Below are 22,026 nucleotides of genomic sequence, written 5' to 3' on the forward strand. Positions count from 1 at the left end.
GGAAATAAGTTTTAAATAATGTTTCATTTCAGCCAAGAAATTCTGTGCGTGACTGGGGAGAAAAGGCAAAAGGAAAGGATCGGACCGAAGGGTGAAGTTCCAGCATCAGCAGCTGCACCAACAGCTCCCCGGGAATATCCCGAGCGCTGCCGCCTGCTACCTCTGCCTGAAGGGAGACGTCATGCTGCTTCGCAAAGCTGTGAGTTATAAAGCACACTTATTTTTAACAGAGAGAACAGCAACACTACAGTGAACAGACTCTCCCCAACCCAGACAACAACGTACGTCGCATCCTCACATTTTATTACGGCTTCTTTTAACTAATTCAGCTCATAGCATCTAAGCAGACGAGCAGATATCTGAGCAGAATTTTGAAGGAGGAAAGAATTCAGACGACGTTGGTCAAATGAATGGGTGCTGAAACTAGAGGCAGGCAAGATGGGAACTTCAGTTTATTACTAATACAGGATGTAAATGTTATAACGCATTGGCTGAGAGGTGCTGATTGCTGTTCCTGAGGACAGCATGATACGGCAGTACCTGACAAGATACCTTGCCTCCTCAGAGGGGCAAAGACATCAGGATTCAAAACAGAGTGAAATCCACTATTTCCTCCACTTGGTACTCTTGTACTACTTCTGTAGCAAATCCAGAATCTAGATATCCTCGAGACATCGCTGAACCATCCAACTTCAGCAACCACCCAGATACAGCCATGGAGCAAAAACCAGCACTTTACTGTATTAGCTAAGATTGTAAACTATTTAATATTCAACAGTATTGAATAACTAAATATTGCCTGGTTTAGGAGGGAAAGGAGTCCAAAACAGGCCAGAAGAAAAGAGTGCAGTGGCTCAAGCCCAAGCCCTACGGGACCCATCAGGTCACATTAACAGGCTTTAACCTCAGAGATTCTGTGCTTGTTCCTAGTCAGCGTTGCATCCAAAAGCATCAAAAGAGGCCAGAAGTAAAAGGTGCAGTCTTCTTGGGAAAGCTGAGGGATGGCAGAGAAAACCTGGAAGAAATAGCTTCACTGTTCCTGGGTGCGAAGCACAGCGTGCTGGTCCGTGACTCGTGTCAAGGCCTTAAACACAGACACTTAATTACAGGCACCTTCTCCCCTTCAGTTCCCACAACAGTAAACCAGCACTTGCGTCACCAGTTCAATCCATGAGCACGAACGGCGAAGGCGGATTTTAGGCTACCGTAACAGCCTGTCTTTATAAGGCAACAGATGTGATGGATAAAAACCTCCAAGTCCTTCACACACACAGAGCCCACGTTAGAACCACCACTCCTGAAAAGGAAAATTACCTTTCCTTTTCCATCTGCTTTTCTTCCCATCTTTGTTACTGCACCTGTCGCTGCTGCTGCTGCTGCTGCTGCTGTTCTCGGAGCTCTGAGAGTCGGACTGGGCATCGCTGCTCTCCTCTGAGCCATCAGAGAGCTCCTTCAGCCCGTCCGGAACATCCTTCTGCAAACGGAAGAAACAGGTATCGTTACCCACTCCGCAATCAACTCTCCCAATTAACAAAATTCTTAAAACTAGCGGTTTTCTTTATTTACCAAGCACTGACTGTGGATTTTTTTATGCTTCAGAGCAATGTCAGAACTGCTTAGCCACTGGCCTCAAACATGCACACTGCGTTCTGCGAGTCCATGCAAAATACTTAACACAACCCCAGCTGGCACGTCTTTACACCACCCTCCTCTTCACTTCACAGCTATGCTCTTCCTTAACTTCTTCTCCACCCCTAATCACTAACTCCAATACACTGTCACTTTACAAGAAATCCAGTCAATTTTTGAACTTCATGATAGAAGAAAAACAGTTTGACAGCTCCGCGTCCCACGGTCCCAGGTAACGTTATTTTTCCAGCCGGGTCCGCAGCAGTCCCTGGCCTGCCGGCACAGGCCCTTGCAAAAACGGACCTGGCAGGTGGTTCTGTGCGGTGAAACGTCTGCGCTGCCGAAGGCTGCAGCGGTGGGTTCATGCGTGTTCGCCTACGTGGTTTTAGGCTGGTAACAGCCAGCAGAGAACCGGCAGCGGTTTTCACCCTGTCCACACCTAAACCCAGACTGCCCTCTAGTGATTATCCCATCAGATTCAGATTTTAACCTACATTGCAGATTAGTGCTAATTAGTGTTTCTGCTGACGAGGTCTTCAGTTGTGGTCGGTGGTTAAGGTCACCGCTGCCCAACCACCCAAAACCGCTCTGGACACCTCGCAGAGACGCTGAGCCAAGAAGGGCAGGACAGCGGCTGGAGGCACCAGCTCATCCCCGCTGCTCCGCGTCTGTCATACAACATACCTGCAACTATGCTACCGTCCCGAATTCCTCGTTAGTAATGTAACTGAAACGTTGTTTAATGTACAAGGCAAACAGGACAGTGGTCGTAACAGCTGGAGAAACAAATAACTGTGCATCAGATGGCAAAAAATCCTTCTGTTAATACCCACTGGAAAGAGTAAATCAAAACACCTCTCCCTTTAACTGGAGACAATTGATTTCTTCTCCGTCCTCTGAAATTAGAGCTATGACTAATTTCCGCATGTAAGGCCAAAAAGTACTTTAGAAGACACAAGCGTTATCAATTTAATTAATTCCAGATTTCTTCCATCAGCAAGGTGAATTAATAGGTTCAGATATTCAACTGTATTTTCATCCTGCACTTCAGAAATAAAGTTCTTTTAACTGCACATGGAAAGTTACTTGTAAACCACAGTGGAAGAGACGATATCACCAAAAGCAGGAAAAAAAATCTTTCTATTTATATCAAGCGTCACCAAAGTTGACAGTGATTAAGCTTGTGTATCCCTCCCTTCATTAAACCTCCTTTAGAGCTCAACCTTTGGAAAGGTAATTTAGTCACCTGAGACACAGTAATTATACATTTATCTATTTCAGTTTTTTCAAGATGTCTCTTTCAAAGTCTTCTGCTGAGGGAAAACGAAGCCTCAGCGTGGGGTGCCTTCACCTCCCGCCAGGTAAGGAGGAACACACGAGCGGCTGGAGAGCCTGGACTTCTTGGCTTTTCCTGACTCGGCATTTCTGGTGGGAGAGGGTAAAGATGACGGAGCCAGACTCTTCTCAGTGGTGCCCAGAGAAAGGGTGAGAGGCAACAGGCACAAACTGAAACACGTGAATTCCACTTCCACGCAAGGAAAAACTTCTTCACTGCAAGAACGATGAAACACCGGAACAGGTTCCCAGAGAAGCTGGGGAGTCTCCATCCTTGTAGGAATTCAAGACTAGACTATGACTGGACACTGTCCTGAGATACCTGCTCTTGCTGATGCTGCATTAAACAGTGGGTTGGACTAGACAATCTCCAGCGGTCCCTTCCCACCGCCACCATCCTGTGATTCCAACCTCCCCTTGCTTCCGCAGACGGCAGCCCCCTTAGCTCACAAAGCCCGTACAATGTCAATGGCTCTCCTTCCAGCTGGGCCTCTTCCTACCAGTGAAAGGTTTTCACCAGTATCTTCTGACGCGGTGTCCAGTCTGCACTGTGGACCCTGCATTCTCTCGAAATTTCCAGGCAAGACGTCAGTACAAGATCTCCGTTAACATCAACTCCTGCATGCACCTGCAGCTCACCCTATTGCAAGTTCTGCTTTCGAAGCAGAAGCGAACTCTCAACTGCAGAACCATCTTCTCTACACTGTACTTGTTCTTCTTTCAATACATGAACTTACTCCTTTTAGTGAACCGTACTCAGTAACTAAATAAAATTTGGTCTCTTAGCTATCAGTCCTATAAATGCATCTGGTAAGATAGTGTGCACTGGTTTTAGTATCTGTGGTAAAAGTTGAGCTAGTCAGACTTCTTCAAATATCATGTTAAAAATATTGCTCCAGGCTAGAATCTTCCAGGCTGCTGGTGAACAGCAAATCCACCGCATAGCATGGAAAAATTCAGAGGTAAATGCACAAGGGCAGAACTACAACACAATCATCCAAACAAGGACAGACACTATTCTGTATTCAACATCAGCAATGAATTTAGGAAAAGTTTAGGAAAGGCAGGTCCTGCTCGACCAACCTGACCTCCTTCTATGACAAGGCGACCCGCCGAGTGGACGAGGGCAAGGCTGTGGATGTTGTCTACTGAGACTTCAGTAAAGGCTTTGACGTGGTTTCCCACAGCGTTCTCCTGGAGAAACTGGCTGCTCATGGCTTGGACGGGCGTACGCTTCGCTGGGTAAAACACTGGCTGGATGGCCAGGCCCAGAGAGTGGTGGGGAATGGAGATTACTCCAGTTGGCAGCTGGTCACAAGCGGTGTCCCCAGGGCTCTGTGTTGGGGCCAGTCCTGTTTAATGTCTTTATCAATGATCTGGATGAAGGGATCGAGTGCACCCTCAGTCAGTTTGCAGATGACACCAAGCTGTGTGGGAGTGTTGATCTCTTGAGGGGAGGAAGGCTCTGCAGAGGGGCCTGGACAGGCTGGGTCGATGGGCTGGGGCCAATTGTGTGAGGTTCAACAAGGCTCAGTGCTGGGTCCTGCACTTGGGTCACAACAACCCCATGCAACGCTGCAGGCTTGGGGAAGAGTGGCTGGAAAGTGCCTGGTGGAAAAGGACCTGGGGGTGTTGGTCGACAGCCACCTGAATATGAGCCAGCAGTGTGCCCAGGTGGCCAAGAAGGCCAACAGCATCCTGGCTGGTGTCAGCAATAGTGTGGCCAGCAGGACTGGGGCAGTGATCGTCCCCTGTACTCGGCACTGGTGAGGCCGCACCTCGAATGCTGTGTTCAGTGTTGGGCCCCTCACTCCAAGAGAGACATGGAGGGGCTGGAGCGTGTCCAGAGAAGGGCAACGGAGCTGGGGAAGGGTCTGGAGCACAAGGCTGGTGGGGAGCGGCTGAGGGACCTGGGGGTGTTGAGCCTGGAGAAAAGGAGGCTGAGGGGAGACCTCATCGCTCTCTACAACTGCCTGAGAGGAGGCTGGAGAGAGGTGGGGTCGGTCTCTTCTCCCAGGTAACAAGTGATAGGACGAGAGGAGATGGCCTCAAGTTGCGCCAGGGGAGGTTTAGATGGGATATTAGGAACTTTTACTTCACGGAAAGGGTTGTCCAGCATTGGACCAGGCTGCCCAGGGAAGTGGTGGAGTCACCATCCCTGGGGGTATTTAAAAGCCGTTTGGATGAGGTGCTGAGGGACATGGTATAGTGGTGGGCTTGGTAGTGTTGGGTTTATGGTTGGACTCGATGATCTTAAAGGTCTTTTCCAACCTATACGATTCTGTGATTCTGTGAATTTGAGACCACCAAACCTGAAGAGGCGGGCAGAAACACACTTGGAAACCACCAAGCATAAAAACACAGCTGGGTTGAGAGGTCTACGTGAAGGTCAATGAACTGACGCACTGGACTTCCAAATAATGTGCCTTGCAGCAACTCGGCACAGCTGGTGGTGGCTGGGATAAAGGCAAACCTCAGCGCAAGCAGGGGCCGCATGGTCGCTGCCGTGCCGTGGGACAGGGAGCTCACGTGCTGCACCGAGAGCAAGCGCGGCTGAAGGAGGAGGACAAGGGAGCATCTGCGGCCGCTGTGTCCCTCCTCGGGCAAAGACACCCCCAGCATTCCCACCTCGATGGCAGCGATGCAGAGGAATCCAAGAAACAAAGGCATCCAGAATTGAAAAGAGTCTAAGACAAATACACACAATGTGTGCTTGCCTCACACGTGGGGTTTGTTTAGATTTTTCTATTTAACTTTTTATTTCTTTGACATTTTCGCTCTCAGTCTCCTGCCAAAATGACTCCAGTGTCTCAGCATCAGCATATCAATTTTCAGTCTAAATCCTACAAGCGTACATGGAAGGTGAGAGCATCAGCTTCACTAACATTATCCAGTCATGGGTCTTTCAATGCAAAGTACAGGGGGAAGCAATAAATAAAAATATACGGAGACACAAACCAGATAAGCAGGGGGTACCAGAGACGACGCTGAAGACCAAGAGGCTCCAGTCACTAACTGATGGGCCTCCAGGACCCTCCAGATGGCTTCGGAGAAGGCCAACGTGAACTTCATAAGTAATACGAGGGGGAAACAGAGGAAGATGAGGATTTGGGGGAGGAGCTGAGGGATGATGCAAAGCTTATAAAGGAAAGTGGAGGGGAAGAGGGTGGGGGAGGATCCAAGTGGGAGAATGCAACAAAATCACACCCCCAAAGCTCACACGCAGCCTTCGCAGACCATGAAAAATGCCACATTACAAGAAACTCCAATACCAGAAGTTACCAGAAATTCAGCACTTTTACTACAAATATTTAAAGGTCACAGTAATTTGTTTTATTCTGTAATATTTAGGAGTACTTGGAGTTAATTTTCCCCCCAGGGGACCAAGCAGACTGTGCAGGCTGTATGAGAAGTGACCAACACGTCCTCGCTAGGGCAAATGCAGCTTGCCTCGAGATTCAGAGTTGCCCCAGCGGAGCAGGGCTGGCCGGTTTGGGGTGTTACACGTCCCTTCAGCAGCAGAGCAAGTCCGGAGCATCTGATCCTTTTTAAAGAGATTAAATGGTATCCTTTGCTTCCCCCTCCCCATGCAAAGCTTGGCTATTATCTCTAAACCACCGAAACAGTCATTCTGGGATTCAGTCTGCTGTTTGTATCATTACTGTCAAGCACGAGTGTGTCCGAAGCTGTACGCCCCCCACATCTACCCTGCGTGCTGTTGCCAAAAATACACTGCACCTAGCAAAGGAGAAGCCTGCCCATCAGCTCAGGACCTGACCGCGCCAGTCCTTAAACAAACCTTTGCAGCTTAGTCAAGAATGCAGTCACATTTCTTGCGAACTGCAAACCTTGCCTTGCGTACTCTGCTTTGGGGGAGCACGGCTTCACCACCGCCAACAGGCGCATCGCCGAGACACGGAGTGCCCGGTGCACTGCACATCCCTTCTGACTGCCGTAATTAGACAAGCTTTGGGGAAAGGAGATAATTAGGTACTTGCAAACAAATGGACAAAAAAGAGGAACAATAAAATCACATTAATAAAAATTAATGTGAAATTCAGTTCAGTTGCTAGCTGCCATTAGGAGTTTTCCTCTGGAGCATCTCCTGGCCACCAGCATTAAGCGAACACCTCCAGAAACACCTAATCCTTTGAACGTTATTTCACAGAACTGACATACACCTCGGTTATGATTCTCTAATCTGTTTTACTTATCTTTATCATCAAGGCTAACAAAAAAAGTAAAGGGAGATCCCAGCAGCCTACCAGTCTCCTTACGATGAAGTTCAACGATACTGTAACACAGTTCAGTGAGCCAGCAAAAACACAAGTGCAACTTTGCTTCACTCACCAAATCTTTTACCATAAGCTTTCTCTTTTAGGAAGAGTGATTACTGGACACCTGGCTCTCCTTCGCGCCGCTGCGGTGTAACAACGCATCGCTTGGGGAACGGTCAGCCCTCTGCTTCAAAGCTTTCTACTTCTAATTGCTACCTAAGCCATTGCATTTTGTTAATTGTGGATCCTCCAAAGGATTTCTCATTCAACGCATCATCTTCACAATTCCCAGGCTCCTCCTGGCACTGCGCTGGGACTAAACACGGCAGAGGGGACCTAGGACTGGTGCAGCAGGGCTCAACATCTCCCTCTCTCCTGGCATTCTGGGTTTCTCGCTGCTCCATGGAAGATACCACCTCCAGACTACGCAGCCCCAAGGACGGAAAGCTGACAACAAAACTGACGTGTCTTTAGATATGCAGGAGACAATATGCCTTTGGAATAATTCAGCAGCTAGTCTAGCCTCCTAATTAATACAAATCATTACAGTTAATCAACTTACTCCTACACTGAGTTAGATAATACTGGAGTTTTGCTAAAGCTTAACATTAGGAAATATGTCTTAATTTGCAGCTCTCATGAGCAAAACAAACTGAACTACCACAGTAACTCTGACAGCCTGCTTTGTTGTTCAAATGCATACTTAAACTTGACTTTGCTTAGATTTAATCTCTAGGCATAGAGTTTGCCTATGATCTACCCCACCAACAATGTGCTTGCAATCTTTCAAAAGGGACTTTTTTTTTCTACATCTTGAATTATATTGTTCTTCTCTGAAACTTTTCAGCACAGCTTTACCACATCATGACACAGAATTCACTGACAATGACTCAATTCCTTGCCTACTACCAGATCTAAATCTTTTCCCGAGTCATAATGTTCTGACAAAACACTGCTTTCCCAGACTGGATTTAGGGTCTGCATTCTTTATTCCTAAACTGTCAAACTTTATACTTTTCTGTAGGGAAACAAATGGTGCAAGAATAAGTCCAGTTCATCAGCAAACAGACAACTACTTTCCCTTCATTGCTGGTTATATCTCTCACAGCCCTTACCTTCAGCGTACACGTTATCAAAATGGTGGTTTATGTACTTTCGCTTAGGCGCACTGAAATCAGGTCAGCCTCTGCTCGGTACAACGATGTTTAAAGTCAGAAGTTTGCCAGATGTCTTGCAACGGCATTTTTGGAAGCTCTGAAGATGTTTTACTCTGATGGCACGTCAGCACCAACGCTCCCAGAGCGACGTCCTCTGTTGTCCCGTTACATACAAGTACTCAAGGAATAACGTGCTTTTCCAGTTTACGGGGCAGAGGGAGGAGACAGCGAGAACGGGATTCAACTTAGCTAAATTTTTGACAATGACAATGAGGACATCTTTTTCTGGGCAATTCTTAGTTGATTCCCTTGGTAAGCTAACTGGCACTTTTAAAGCAGTTTCTCATATATTTTGAATATTTTAGGATGAGATAAATGTCATCTTAAAAGTTATTCTTTCTCTCTATCGAGCATGGAGTGAGATGAGGAAAGCAGTTCCAGCAGAGACTGCTACACTGGAGAGGTCTATGTGTAGGGAGCGGAATCCTATCCTATCCTATCCTTCAGAGTCAAATTTACAGAAAATCAAGAACAGTGTGAGCAGGCTTCATTCTAGTAGTTTAACTGGGGAAAAAGGTTTCAAATAAAGATTATTTTTAAATAGGCCAATCAGATAAATCAAGGAATCTACACCTTTTCCCTACGAATGCTCTCCGCCTACCAGTCACAGACTGAGGATAAGGTAATTTTTCAATTCTAGACACAAGCAGAGATCAGTAAAGATGAAGTTACCCTTTTAGAGCTAAAATCTCATTACAATTTTAATTACTCTTTCATTTCTGGGATAGAAATGTGAATAAAACCAGCACTTCAGTTGTACTTTCAGCACACAGGTGCTCACTAGCAAGCACGAAGACTTAGTGTTTGCATTTAGAAGGAAAGTTTATGCTACATTCATGCTATTGAGGAATGGTTCCCTCTTCAGGATTATCCTAATCCAACATATTTTTAAATGGATAAAAGTCACCTGAGCATTCAAACAAGATTCCCCAGCCGAGCCACTTACCTTCAGCGTGTACACTCCCATGCGCCCTGGGACCTTATAGAAAATGCCCTCTTCCCCTCGGGAGTTTGTATGTAACATAGCATTCAGGCATGCAAGAGGAGAAGTCCCACTGAAAACAAAAACACAAGGTTAATGTTTGAACGTATTTGGTCAGTGTTAATCTTCTGCTGGGAGACAATCACGGCCCCTCACCTGACCATCACGCATGCAGAGGCAGAAAGATTCCAGATCCAACTTCTATTCCCAAGGAGAATACAAGTTGAAGCTGCCGTAATAAGCAACAGTGAAACCAGTCCACGTACCCACGCTCCAGTTCCCGAAAAGAAAAAAAAAGCAAACAAAAAAGCCCCCGAGTTCAGGCTCCCCAGCACTTCTTTGCTGAACATCAAAACTGTCACGCATTTTGAAAGCTCTAGATATTCAACGTTGCTCATCTGAAACTCAGAGCAGGTTGTTGTGAGCTAACTGCTGACTGCAGAGGTATTTGAAGTTTGGGGTTTTTTTAAAGATAACCCACAGCATACTGAAATGAGAGTTGTGGGATAAGGAATGGAAACCAATTATGCAATTTCCTCTGAAAAGAGTGGAGACCTTCGATCCCAGCCAGGAGAACCGAGACAGAAGATCCACCTTTTCAGCGGTGCTGGTGGGGGTTTCTTTGTTTGGTTTTTTAAACCCATCCCGCTGTAGACAGAAGCAAAATCAGGTGGACACGGCAAGAGAGGTGACTTTTGTTCCCACTGCAGGCTCAGGCTGATCACACCCTCTACCAAATAGGTGTCCTTGCTCATAAAGCATACTGATATCAAACACAACCCCTGCGGAGAAATTAAGCGAGAGGTTTTCACCTCCCAACACCCTGTCACAAAGTCTGGAACCAGAACCATCAAATTGACTAAAATCCTAAATTTGTGACGGATTAACTGAAATCCTCGAGCAGGAGATACAGCTGTTTGTCTCTAGTAGGTTTTGCTACGAACATTCAAACAAACCTGCATCAAAAGCAGTGAAATAAGCCCTGGGAGGAACGGGGAATAAAGGCGAGGATGAGCACAGCCCTCCGACGATCAGGCAGGGCACGTGCACTCCAAGTTCTGCCTAAGAGCAGCAGAACAGCTCAGCTGAATTACTGAGGTCTAGTACAAGGAGAAGCCCACGTCCTGAAACAGGTCCGGTCTCCTCTGCCCCAGTGCGTAGAAGCTAACAGGTAGGAGACCCCACAAGGAACACCGGCCAGATATGGCGGCTCACAAACCACAGGAGAAACACCATTAGAGAGGAGGGCTACTATTTATGTTGCTAGACCCAGTCCCATCTGTGCTGACTGCTGTGCAAACGTACAGCGAGGCACCGGTCCCCGCTGGAGGGACCGCCGCTGCCGGCGGGTGGGCAGGGAGCTGGCAGGGCACCATCCCAGCCCCGCTGCCCGCAGCACCGCAGCCCGGGATCCTGCAGGCTGCTCGCTCCTCCAGTTGAGAAACAGGCTTAGAGAAGTACTCGGACTTCTATGGGAGCTCTGTGGTTGTACTGGGGTGCCCCAGGGCTCGGGCACAAGCCCCAGCAGGGGCGCGCAGCCATCCCCCACCGGCAGAGATCTCTGCGGGGTTGCAGCCCACAGTCAGACCAGATCACCTCCTCCAAACCTATGTTATTCCATGCAAAGGGTCAGAAAACAGCCTCCACAGCATCGCCGCTCTGCAGGATCTTGTGCTTTCTGAGTTTTTGCCAGTGTCATTTGTTAAGAAATACTAGTGAAAATGGTGATGAGGAGGGAATTTTCTAAACCCCAGCCCAAAGCTCATCTGACCGCCTTCACAGATGGCTCAGCCTGATGCTCAAGCAAGAACCAGCGGCGCTGGAGGAAGCAGCTGAGCCTCAGGCATGCCAGGGACCACCCACTCGTCCTGTTTTGGTTCTTACATGGCAAAATTCAGTTTCATTCAGCTACTCTTACAGTGACCGGCAACTTCTCTAGATAACAAATGTCTTTTGGAGAGACAGCCAACCATGATACAACCGAAAAATCAGTAACGTGAGCATCTTGCTTTGATCCCTGCCGAGAGTTTGTGCCCGTCTTCAGACATGGCGTATCTAGGTTGACATTCCAGCCAGAATCCCTACCGCTGAATACAAGCTTCTCCTCAATACATTTGCACGCAGTAGACAACTTCTCGTCGCCTCCTCGACCCCCCCCACCGAAACCAGCCCTTGGCTCATCACTCCCTGCCGCTCCCACGGCTTTTCTGTGCACCTTCCCCAATGCCGCAGCCACTCCTACAAACGTGAACACCACGACTGGAAGCGACTCTTCTCACGCTAGCTTCACCAAGGCTATGTGTGAACTTCACAAGGCTAATCCTCTTCTCCAGAAAGCCACAGGGTCTCCCTGGAAGCCATAATTCAGTGCGATTTCCTACAGCAACCCCAAATTCTCTCCAAAGGCATTGCTCCCCAGGGTATACCCTTCCCCTCTTCACGTCCTTGCTCCTGGATGTGATTTCTGCATGCAAGTACTCTGCAAGAACTGCACGCAAGTATATTTTATACAGGCCCAGCTGTATCTGGCAGTGTAAACAATATACCTGTCCTTCTCCCATTGATGTTCATCACCATCCCTCCTATCGCTGCATCCAGAAAATTATCATGTTATACTTCTTTCCAGATCACTACTAGCATGTTGAATAGCACTGAACGCACCGAAGCATTCCCGTGTTCAGGAATGTTCTGGAGCAGTGAGGAGAGCTCTGCCACGTACCTGACCTTTAGCTCATGGAGTACATTATTTTTAAAAACTGTATCAGAGCAGAATATCAACGTTAAGCCAAGCATCTAACAAAGTCTAGGCAGAGCTGCGCTTTGGAAGCTCACCAAGGAATGAAGCCTTGGCAGGACCTATCTTTACAAAAGCCCTACTGGTCTGGCATCTGCACTGCTCCTGCTCAACGGACTCCATTGTTTAACAGCTTATCCACTATTTTTGCTTTCTTTTTTTCTCATGTTTACCCATCTATAGTTACGTGTCTTCCTCTACAGGCTCTTCTAGAAAGCTGGCACAAATGTAACACTATTCTAACCTTTCATAAAGCTTATTGTGAAAATTTTAGAAGCTAAAAATCAGTTGACAAGTCCCCAAGTCCCATCTAACTTTCAAAAAAAAAAAGGGGGGGGGGGTGTTCAATTTGGGTCTAAGATGCACAGTCTTCATGTCATATTCCATCCTTTTTGCCTCTATGAGTGAGCACTCATGAGCACTCGAACCCTTCCTACGCTAACCATCTTCTCTTCGTGACTATCACTCAATGTAAGCCCTGGGTGCAGGGCGGCAGTTCGTGCTTCTCAACAGATTCCCCCAACGCAGCTGCAGAAGAACGGGAGAGCGGCTGCTGCTGCAGGGTTACGCGAGCTGCCTGACCAGCCGCTTCCAACTTCACTGATCCGGATCCGGATCTGACATATAAACCTCCAAACTGAAAAAAACCATACCCAAAAAGATATCTGTAAACAAGCCGAGAGGCTCTCCCCACAGTTCGGACGAAGCCCTACGCAGCGGGGCTGTACTAACTAAACCTGCCTGCATCCCACAGGAAAGCGCTTAGGGCATTTTGCTTTGATAAAAGGTCTTGCTGCATTACTACTTCCCCGACCCACAGCTCTGACAGTTTGCTAACAAATAAACGTGCAGTGAGGCTGTGGTTATGTTCATGCTCGGAGATGAAGCTTGTTCTCCTCTGAATGGAAAGATTTCATCCCTTGCTTGTTTGCTGCCCCTTTGCTCAGAATCCCCCAATATTCGCTTAATACTTTTTCCAACTATCCGTGTTTTGCACCCAGCCTACCTTTTGTTATTTTAAATGCAATAGCTGCCTAAAAATAGCCTTAGGAACCAGATGTTATTATGCCATTTATTTTATTGCTGCCTTTTTTATTAATAATGAAGGCCATCTCCGTTTGCCGGGAACACACACCGGATCATCAGCTGCGTCTGACAGTTCCTGTCATTCCACCTCAACACCAGTCGTTCGAGAAGCAGATGAAGTGAAAGATGAGTTCCTGCCCGCTCCAGATTCATCATTACCCACTATTTCACTTCAATCCCTTCCATCCCACCCAAACCCATACTGCTCTGCATGCAGAGCCACCATCAGTCTCCAATACTGCTGACAATCAGCCTCCATTAACATGATGTCCTGGTTTCAGCTGAGATTGAGTTAATTTTCTTTAGAGTGGCTGGTATGGGGCTATGTTTTGGATTTGTGCTGAAAACAGTGTTGATAATACAGAGGTGTTTTAGTTGTTGCTGCACTAGCCAAGGACTTTTCAGCTTCCCATGCTCTGCCAGGTGCAGAAGAAGCTGGGAGGGGACACAGCCAGGACAGCTGATCCAAACTGACCAAAGGGCTATTCCATACCATATGGCGTCATGCTCAGTATATAAAGCTGGGGAAGAAGAAGGAAGGGGGGGACATTTGGAGTGATGGCGTTTGTCTTCCCAAGTAACCACTACGCGTGATGGAGCCCTGCTTTCCTGGAGATGGCTGAACACCTGCCTGCCCATGGGAAGTAGTGAATGAATTCCTTGCTTTGCTTTGCTTGCGTGCGCAGCTTTTGCTTCCCCTATTAAACTGTCTTTATCTCAACCCTCGAGTTTTCTTACTTTTGCTCTTCCGATTCTCTCCCCCATCCCACCGGGGGGGAGTGAGCGAGCGGCTGTGTGGTGCTTAGATGCTGGCTGGGGCTAAACCACGACACATGACTACTAACGGACCATCCTTTTGGAGGTCTCAAAACAGGATTCATCCGTCAAAAAATATTAAGTGGAGCTCAGCAAGACTATGACGTGACTAGTTCATAACTGCTATGCTCCTTCACGTCCCCTTTTGGGAAGCTGTATCGGATCTGTTAGCCTAACTCAATTTCTAAAGCTTCTGAACTGAAACATTCTCCAGCTTTGTGATCATGGTCATCAATCACCCTGGGCTCCAATTAAGCTCAAGGTGTGGTTCTTGGCTTGAAGATGAGGGGTTGGAGGTGCGGGTGCACGAACCTTCTCAGTTTACAGGGGCAGGAATTACATTACTGCTTTTGAGGACAGTCTCATTGCAGGCTCCTGCTCTACCAGTTATCTACACCAAACTGGCTCACCAGCTTCTTGCAGCATGGACAGACAGCGTGCGCACAGTTATGGTGGAAGGAGAAAGAAGAAAGGTGTATCCACACTCGTTAACATCAAATTCTCCTGAAGAAGCCTGGACAAACATCACCCCTTCCGCCAGCTCCCCTCCATCCCCTTCCCACAGCTAATGCTCGCAGACCCAGAGGCTGCTTTGCCCCTCCTGCCCCCTCTCCCTGTAGGGCTGCTTTCATTTTATTATTTAATTAAGAATCTTCCAAAATGAGATAAGACCAATTATTACTTCTTCCATTGCGTTAAATTTCTGCATTCCCCTGTTCTTACAGACTGCCCTGTTTTCACCCAGGATTAGCGACGGCTGCCACAGTGAGGCGGTGGGCAGCAAGGGGATCTCGCTCTCATAGTTAAATGCAAGGTCCAAATATTTGCCCAGATGCCGGCCATTTGGTGCAAACGGCTATGAAAGCACAGCTATTTCCTACCCTAGCAGTTCAGGAACAGAGGCTGAATTTGAACGCAAGCAGCACAGCACCCTCCAACCCCTCTAGGCCGTCCTTCGATACTACACATAGGGTGGGGGGCTGGGGGCTTTTGTTTGGTTTTGGGAACAAGGGAAGGCTTCCGAATCAAAACTGCATTTTCTCCTACTAATCTGGTTTGCGATGTTCTTATCTGGGATGCGATGCACACTGTTTAACAAAGCAGCGGGTACAACTCCAAACTCAGTTTTATGGCACCCGGCTAGAAGCGTTTTATAGAAACCAATGCACTGGAATTAAGATGCTTCACCTAGCAGGGCACGCTTCGGATTTTACTGAACTGCTAGGGTTTCCCCCAGGAACTAGCTCCTGGACAAAGAGTTAGACATGATGTTTTCGTAAAATTAGAACGTTATGTCACACCCTGTATTTTTACAGCTAATTAAGCAGAATTCCAGTGCTCATTCCAGCAAGTTTTTCAACCCAGATAAGTATTTTGACAGCACACGTACTAACAAATAGTGTGAAAAACACTCTTTCCCATTAGGCTTATGCACAGTTAAGAGGTAGGATAAGAATTACTGAGGTGGCAGACTTTGTGAAGAGCTGGTAGGGGGTTCACAGCTCGGTCTCTGCCTAGGGAAAGCTTCAGCTTGAGCTGGTTCGTGCACACGCTGCTCCGGCTGCCGGCGAGCTGGGGTGGCCGCTTTCAGCTCCTGCTTTATTCCCTGCTTCAGTGAGGGGAAGAGCAAAACGTAAGTTTTCCAGACCCTGCCTCCCTTGTAACTTGACTTGTGCCAACACTAGAGGGGCTCATCCCCACAGCCCCTAGATCTACCGGGACTGTTTTCATCCTGAATCTCATTTATGCACTGAAAATAGATTACATGCACAATCAAGATATTGTAACTTTATCCAACTGTCAAGTAACGCAAGCCCTTTTCAAATATAGTCAGATATTTCAGTAGTGCACGTCAGCAATGTACTTCTGTTTCATCAGGCCACTTTCCTGACAACATAAAGCATTTTCCTGATGAAAACAGGATAAATTCCTGATGTAGAAAATAATTGACTCGGACATCCTCCACCTCCAGAAAGTTACTGGTGCCTCAGCTAATGCTTCTAACAGTCATTTTTGACAAAAACTTCAGCAAAAGCATTCCTACCGCCGTTCATCATGATGGCAAGAACACCGCTCCAAACACAACTGGGGGAACAGTCTGGGGCTAAGGTAGTCAGCAGCACGCTGCTGCTGTTCCCGTGCAAATGGTTTTCAGAATTTCACATTTTAGGTGCACGCATACACGAGCTGCGTGTGTGCTTCTGTGAGTGGAAAGGATTTTGAGTTGTATTTTCATTTATGCACTCACAGCAGTGTATTGTCTGAACTTTTTATTCCAATAGGGAATAGTATGTTAGCTGACAGCTACAGCAAAGAAGCAAATCTATTTTAAGTACTGCGATAAATGGGATGCTCACCTTTATCAATCACCCAGTGCTCAGTGCCAGCCCACTGACAAATAAACAGCACCCTTGGGAAAATCAAGGTGACCATCCCTTTGTCTATACTGGTTCACATCTCAGCTGAGCAATGCTTCTTGAGACGGTTCGGATCAGAACCGAGTTGCTTAGGCTGATGAATTCAGCTGACGCAGTCAACTATAGGCTTCATTCATTGAAATGAGCTTGCAGTAAAGTACAAAAATATATTTACAACAGTTTTAGAAGATGCAAGCGTAACGACAACAACATTTACCAGGATTAATTTGGTTTCCATAGCGTTACAAGCGCATACTGAAACTTCCTAGTTTTTACTTCTCAAAAAGCTAAACACAGCGTGGCCTTTCTGTAAACCTGCCGAAATACTGGCAGCAAACATAGGACTCACGGTGCCAGTGCAAGGGTCGTAATCCAAGCTCTCGTGCCTAGACCTAGGATCTTCTGCACGAAAACTGGGAAACACCCGTTTGTTCACTGTTTGAAGTTTTAAATCCTTTCACTTTCCCACACCTTACGCGTTACCCTCACTCGCAGTACATTTCAGCTTGAGAAAAACTACGGAGTAACACATCCACCCGTTCAACGCTACCTTTATCAAAAGCAAACAAAATTATTTAAGTGCTGACAGAGGTTTTAAACCACAGCATCACGAATACTTTCATTTACAGATGCTGTTTAAGAGAGGTCTGATACAAGCGAGTACCCATCAATACTTACCAGGGGACCACCCAGTGAACAGGCTGAGCAAATACATGTTCTTAAACTCCGATTATCGGAGCCGGCACCGACTTTTTAGCCACACAGCACCTTCGACAGCAGGGTCTTAAATATACTTATTTTGTCAGCCGAAAGTGTGGTACTTCATAAGCCTCTGCCTGAACCATGTCAAGCGTGCTGCGTCGGGGCAAGTATTAAGCGCCAGTGAAGTGGCTATTTCGGTTACGAATTCAGTTCCCAGCCATTCTGCTATTGAAAATCGTGGTATAGTAGTTATTCCCCTCTAACACTGACTTCCCAGTTAAAAACAACCAGTTTAACAGATTTACTGGAACTTATAAACCTGTTTATACTGACAAACCTATGACTGCTACATAAACTATATTTTTTACATTGTTGACTAAACAAGGGGTTTTGGTAGCTTCTAAACATCTATTTTGAAAATTAACATTTTTTCATATCGGCACTTCCATTTCATTAATATATCAGAAAATTGATCTCAGTGATCAACAGCAAGTGACAGTCCCTCTGCCCGCAGAACGGGCCCATTCTTTACCTATTTTATGGGATTGCTGAAAGTGTTAAAACAGTATAATAGTAATTTTTGTAGTTAAGAGGCAGTTGTAAGGCCAGTCAATGGCAGAAGAAGAAACACATATTCTGAGCTCTTGCCCCTCCAAGAATTTCTCTAAGCTACCTGACGTTTCAGACACGTACATACCAAATTTTCCTTCTGAGAACTGCCAAATTTAAGCCACCCTTAAATCATGGCACTTAAAACTCCCCATTAAATTCAAAGCTCCTTCAGACTGAGCAGGAAGAAGGGGTTTGAGAGCGGTTTGAGAGCGTACACAAGGTTAAGGCGAGGACTCTGCCCCGAGCAGCCGCCTGGCGGAGGGGAGGAAGGAGGTGGAGCATTTCTTCCCACACGTGCAATCCCACCGCAGCATCCCTTCCCATCAGCCTGGCTCCCGAGACCTCAGGGACCGAGCTGACGACTTCTGATTTGAAAACCGAGTGTCACCAAATCATTTTTGTTCGGTCACGTGTGGATAGGACACTGGATTGAAACTTTTCAGTTGTGATGTATTTGAACTTAAAAACCTTGCCCTCAGAGCATCAGGCAAGGTGTATTTATCTATCAAAAAGCTACTTTATATTGAAGCTCCCTTTTTAACTAGGTTAGCAGATATTACAGTATTTCTCTGTGTGCACAACAGCATGGTCTTCAGCGTGGCAGACCCAGCAGACCTCAGGACCCCCTGCAGAGCAGGACCCCCACCGTAGGGCTCCAGGGGACCCTGCAGACAGAGGAGCATCTGCTGATGCTGCTGGGCACAGAAACACCACGCGGAACTCACTGGTTTCACACCGGCTAGGTGCCACGGCACTCAGCAACCTCGACACCAGGGAAGAGTTAATTATTGCCTTCTGCTCTAAATGGAAGCTTAATATAAAGCGCATCCAACAGCGAGTGTCTTCATTTCACATCGCCACTGCAAGTTGACGTAACCGGATAAAAATGCCCAAATGGGCTGGGCTGTGGTTAAGGGTGAGGGTTTTTCCCATTTTGTTCTTCTGAGCATCCCCTTCTTCCCCACTTTCCATTTGAATCAGGCATTCACACAAATAGCCTTTTGTTTATTAGTGTATTAAAATACAATGTTTTTAAAAAACAACAGTTTCAGATCTACGGAAGTGTCAGAGCAGAGAGATATTGTAAGCAGACACCACTGTACCAACTTTGAGCTTGTTAAACAAATATATGATTTAGAAAAGCAGCTTATTTTACGTGTTAGATTTTGCTGCACCCAATATGCAGTGCCAAACGTCCCCAAGACAAAAGATGCACAAAAATACATCATGCAAATCAAGCACCCCCCTCCCCACAAATTCAGGTTTGCAGACAGCAGGGTTAATTTGTAAGACACTAAGCATTCACATGCTATTAGCCTGACATTTTCCACAGACTTTACAAACATTAAGACTTCAAGTTTGCATCGCACTGAAGCGCTAATGCAAACGGCATGCAGGAAAGGTAGGTGAAGGTAACAGAAGCATTAACACCAGATATACTACCATTACTTGGTTTCTAAGTCTGTGTGAAACAAGCAGTTGCTCTTTTAATTAAGGCTTTCGCAGCTTGCGTTAATAGAGAAGAATAGCTTTAGAACAATCAGCAGTGGTTCTTACCTTCTGGAGTTGGAGTGCAACCCAAAAAAAGGAGAGAAACACCCCTTTAAAAACTTGAGCAAAACAATTGGCTAATCATTAATACGAACCCTCCCCCCCATCCACCAGAACCAAATTTAAAAAGTTGCGGGCAGACCTGCAGTAATACTAAGACCAGGTTATATCAAGCAGACACGGGGGAGGAAGATGGAGACCTGTCAGACTTTCAGTCTATTTTCAAAGAAGCTGGCATACAGCTCCCAGCCCCAGGCAACCCCCCGATGCATCACCGTCAACCTTCACCAGTTGAGGAACCTTTTATAGCAGTCAGGTGGAGCAGACCCTTTGGAAATCTCACATGCAGACAGACAGCGGTATAGGAATTTACTTAGTCTTTCACGCACCCTCAGCGCTACTCACAGCTCTGGGTAAAACAGCAGCCCTGCGACCCAGAGGAGAGACTGCTAGCAGTTTAACGAAGCCAACGGTCAGGGTGCAGGAACGAGCACGTACTGCTTCATCACCTCCACAGGTAAGCCGTGGTCTCGACAAGTCATTAATAATGCGAGCTAATACACCACTGGCCTCATTTAAGTATTTCCACAGTAGTGGGGCTGGGGGCAGGTAAAACGTTTCATGCTATAAAGCCAATTTTAAGGCACCAGCGCTTGAAGTTCATGGGAATTTGTGCAAGATCAAAACAACACGAGTGCAGCTGGCGATCACAGCGAGTTCAGATGGAGCTGCACTTAGACCGTGGTGTAACAGAGGGCAGAGGCAGCACTTGTGGATGAAGATCAGCCTGGAGGACACTATAAAGCTCTTAAGCACACACTGAAGTTGGACTTTATTTACAGCTTTAATTAACGGTCTATCGTGACAACTGAATTTGGCCTGTGGGAACATCAGTAGACTCTGGTACCATACGCTGAGTCCTGGATAAGATTAAAAACCCTTGTAGAAGTCATCTGACTTTCTTAGACATGGTGTACAGGTGTAAGCCATACCTTTGGGTTCACAGCACAGTGTCCACAGATAAACATGTTTGTGTGCTGTTCACATCCTTGAGGGACTATGCAGAAACTAGCATTTTCTGATTTTAAAGGAGGAATCCAGATAGAAGTACCTTCCTCTAAGGCTTTTGGGGCACAGAGTTAAAAATGCAAAGTTTTTGGGTTCCCCCCCTTTGTATTTCTGCTACAGAACCACAAGCCAGTTCATACTGAAGATAAATCCTAGATCTAGGTATTTTTTGAGACCTTGTCTCTAGCGTTTTCTAGAAGAGCAGGTCAACCTGTTAGATTCCTGCAGTGTTCATCAGTAGAGTTATTACACCCCACATTTCTCCTTGCAACAGCTAATATACTCTTCCAGATGATGAAAACCGATGCGTAATTTTATTTTGAGAAGACAGCAAAAACTGCTACTACCGCAGTCTCAGTTAGGATAAGAGAAGTGGAATATTTTCTTAGTTATGGATTTGATATGGGAAGAGTCACCTAGTCAGAGTTTCTCCTACATATAATTAAGGTATTTAACGCTCCCTGCTAATAGTAACAACATGGTCTTTCTATATAACAATTCTCTTTGAACTATTATTTTTTAAACCAACATTTTCCCCTACATGTATTATTTATGGCATCCACTAACTTATCTCCCTGTTTTTTAAGACACCATGTGGTACAGAAACCTGTGGCTACTTCAACTTTTAGTTGAATTAAAGCTAATGAAGCAAAAAAGAAACGAGCCCTGTGCGGCTTTGCCAGACCCGTGGTGTCCCTCAAGATCAGCTTTTCATTCTGTGGTCTACAAGGGGACAAACCAGGCTCCCGATGAAGTACGGGCACTATCTGCAGACAAAGGTTGGTGACACTGAACGAAAAGACAAGGTGGCCTGGAGCTGGTGGTGGTCAAGGGGCAGAAGTGGCATCTCCAGCTTTTCCTCACTTCAGGAAAAGTCCTGGTGGGGAGCCCCTGCCTGGTTCAGAGCAAAAAATCATGAACAGTGGGATAGTCACGAGCGTCCAGAAGAGACACTCACCGAACAGACCGCTAAGCTCATTAAATATTAATCTGTAACTGTCACAATGACTAATACTTGACAGCCGTTTGACCACAAATAGCTTTAACCTGTACCTTACACCAGAGACTTTACACACAAATTCCACTTAGATGTAAAGACATCATGAAGGTCTCAAAGAAAAGACCATGTTCTAGTGGTCTTCAGTTAAAAATGTAAGTTGACAACTGTTTATCTTCTCCAGAAAAAGCTAAATCCAACTTTCAGCTGACTAAAGGGAAAAAATTGCAAGAACTTCCTGCACCAGCATTTATTGGCCTTCGCTGCTGCCAGCCCCTTCTCCTGAAGGCTTACAGCAATTAACCGAGCAAAGCTGAGGAAGAGTCTGGCAGTTACAGTGCCCATTCCTGTAAGGCTGGCCCTGCGAGAGCTGCTTCCAACAAATTCCCCTTTCCCATTGGTAAAGCATTGGGAAAGAGCCCCAGAATCCCAGCTGTGAGTAAGAAGTCCTGCTCGTGACAACCCCAAGAGGTTAGTAATACTTTTATGGACATTTTATAATACCCATCTTCCAGCAGGATAAAAAAAAAAATCTAACTAGAC

At 46.4% G+C, this 22,026-nt stretch overlaps 1 protein-coding gene across 2 annotated transcripts in view; it reads right to left on the reverse strand.

Moving 5' to 3' along the window:
- Positions 1-22,026, reverse strand: part of ASXL2 (ASXL transcriptional regulator 2) — a 132,634-nt gene that overhangs the window by 69,424 nt on the left and 41,184 nt on the right. For both annotated transcript variants that reach the window (XM_072858133.1, XM_072858132.1), the window contains exons 3-4: positions 9,405-9,513; positions 1,315-1,474 (exon numbers count right to left, since the gene is read on the reverse strand). In XM_072858133.1, the coding sequence (XP_072714234.1) occupies positions 1,315-1,474; positions 9,405-9,513 (269 nt within the window). The remainder of the gene's footprint in view (positions 1-1,314; positions 1,475-9,404; positions 9,514-22,026) is intronic.

Source organism: Ciconia boyciana, chromosome 3, assembly GCF_034638445.1.
Source record: "Ciconia boyciana chromosome 3, ASM3463844v1, whole genome shotgun sequence".
Classification (NCBI taxonomy): domain Eukaryota; kingdom Metazoa; phylum Chordata; class Aves; order Ciconiiformes; family Ciconiidae; genus Ciconia; species Ciconia boyciana.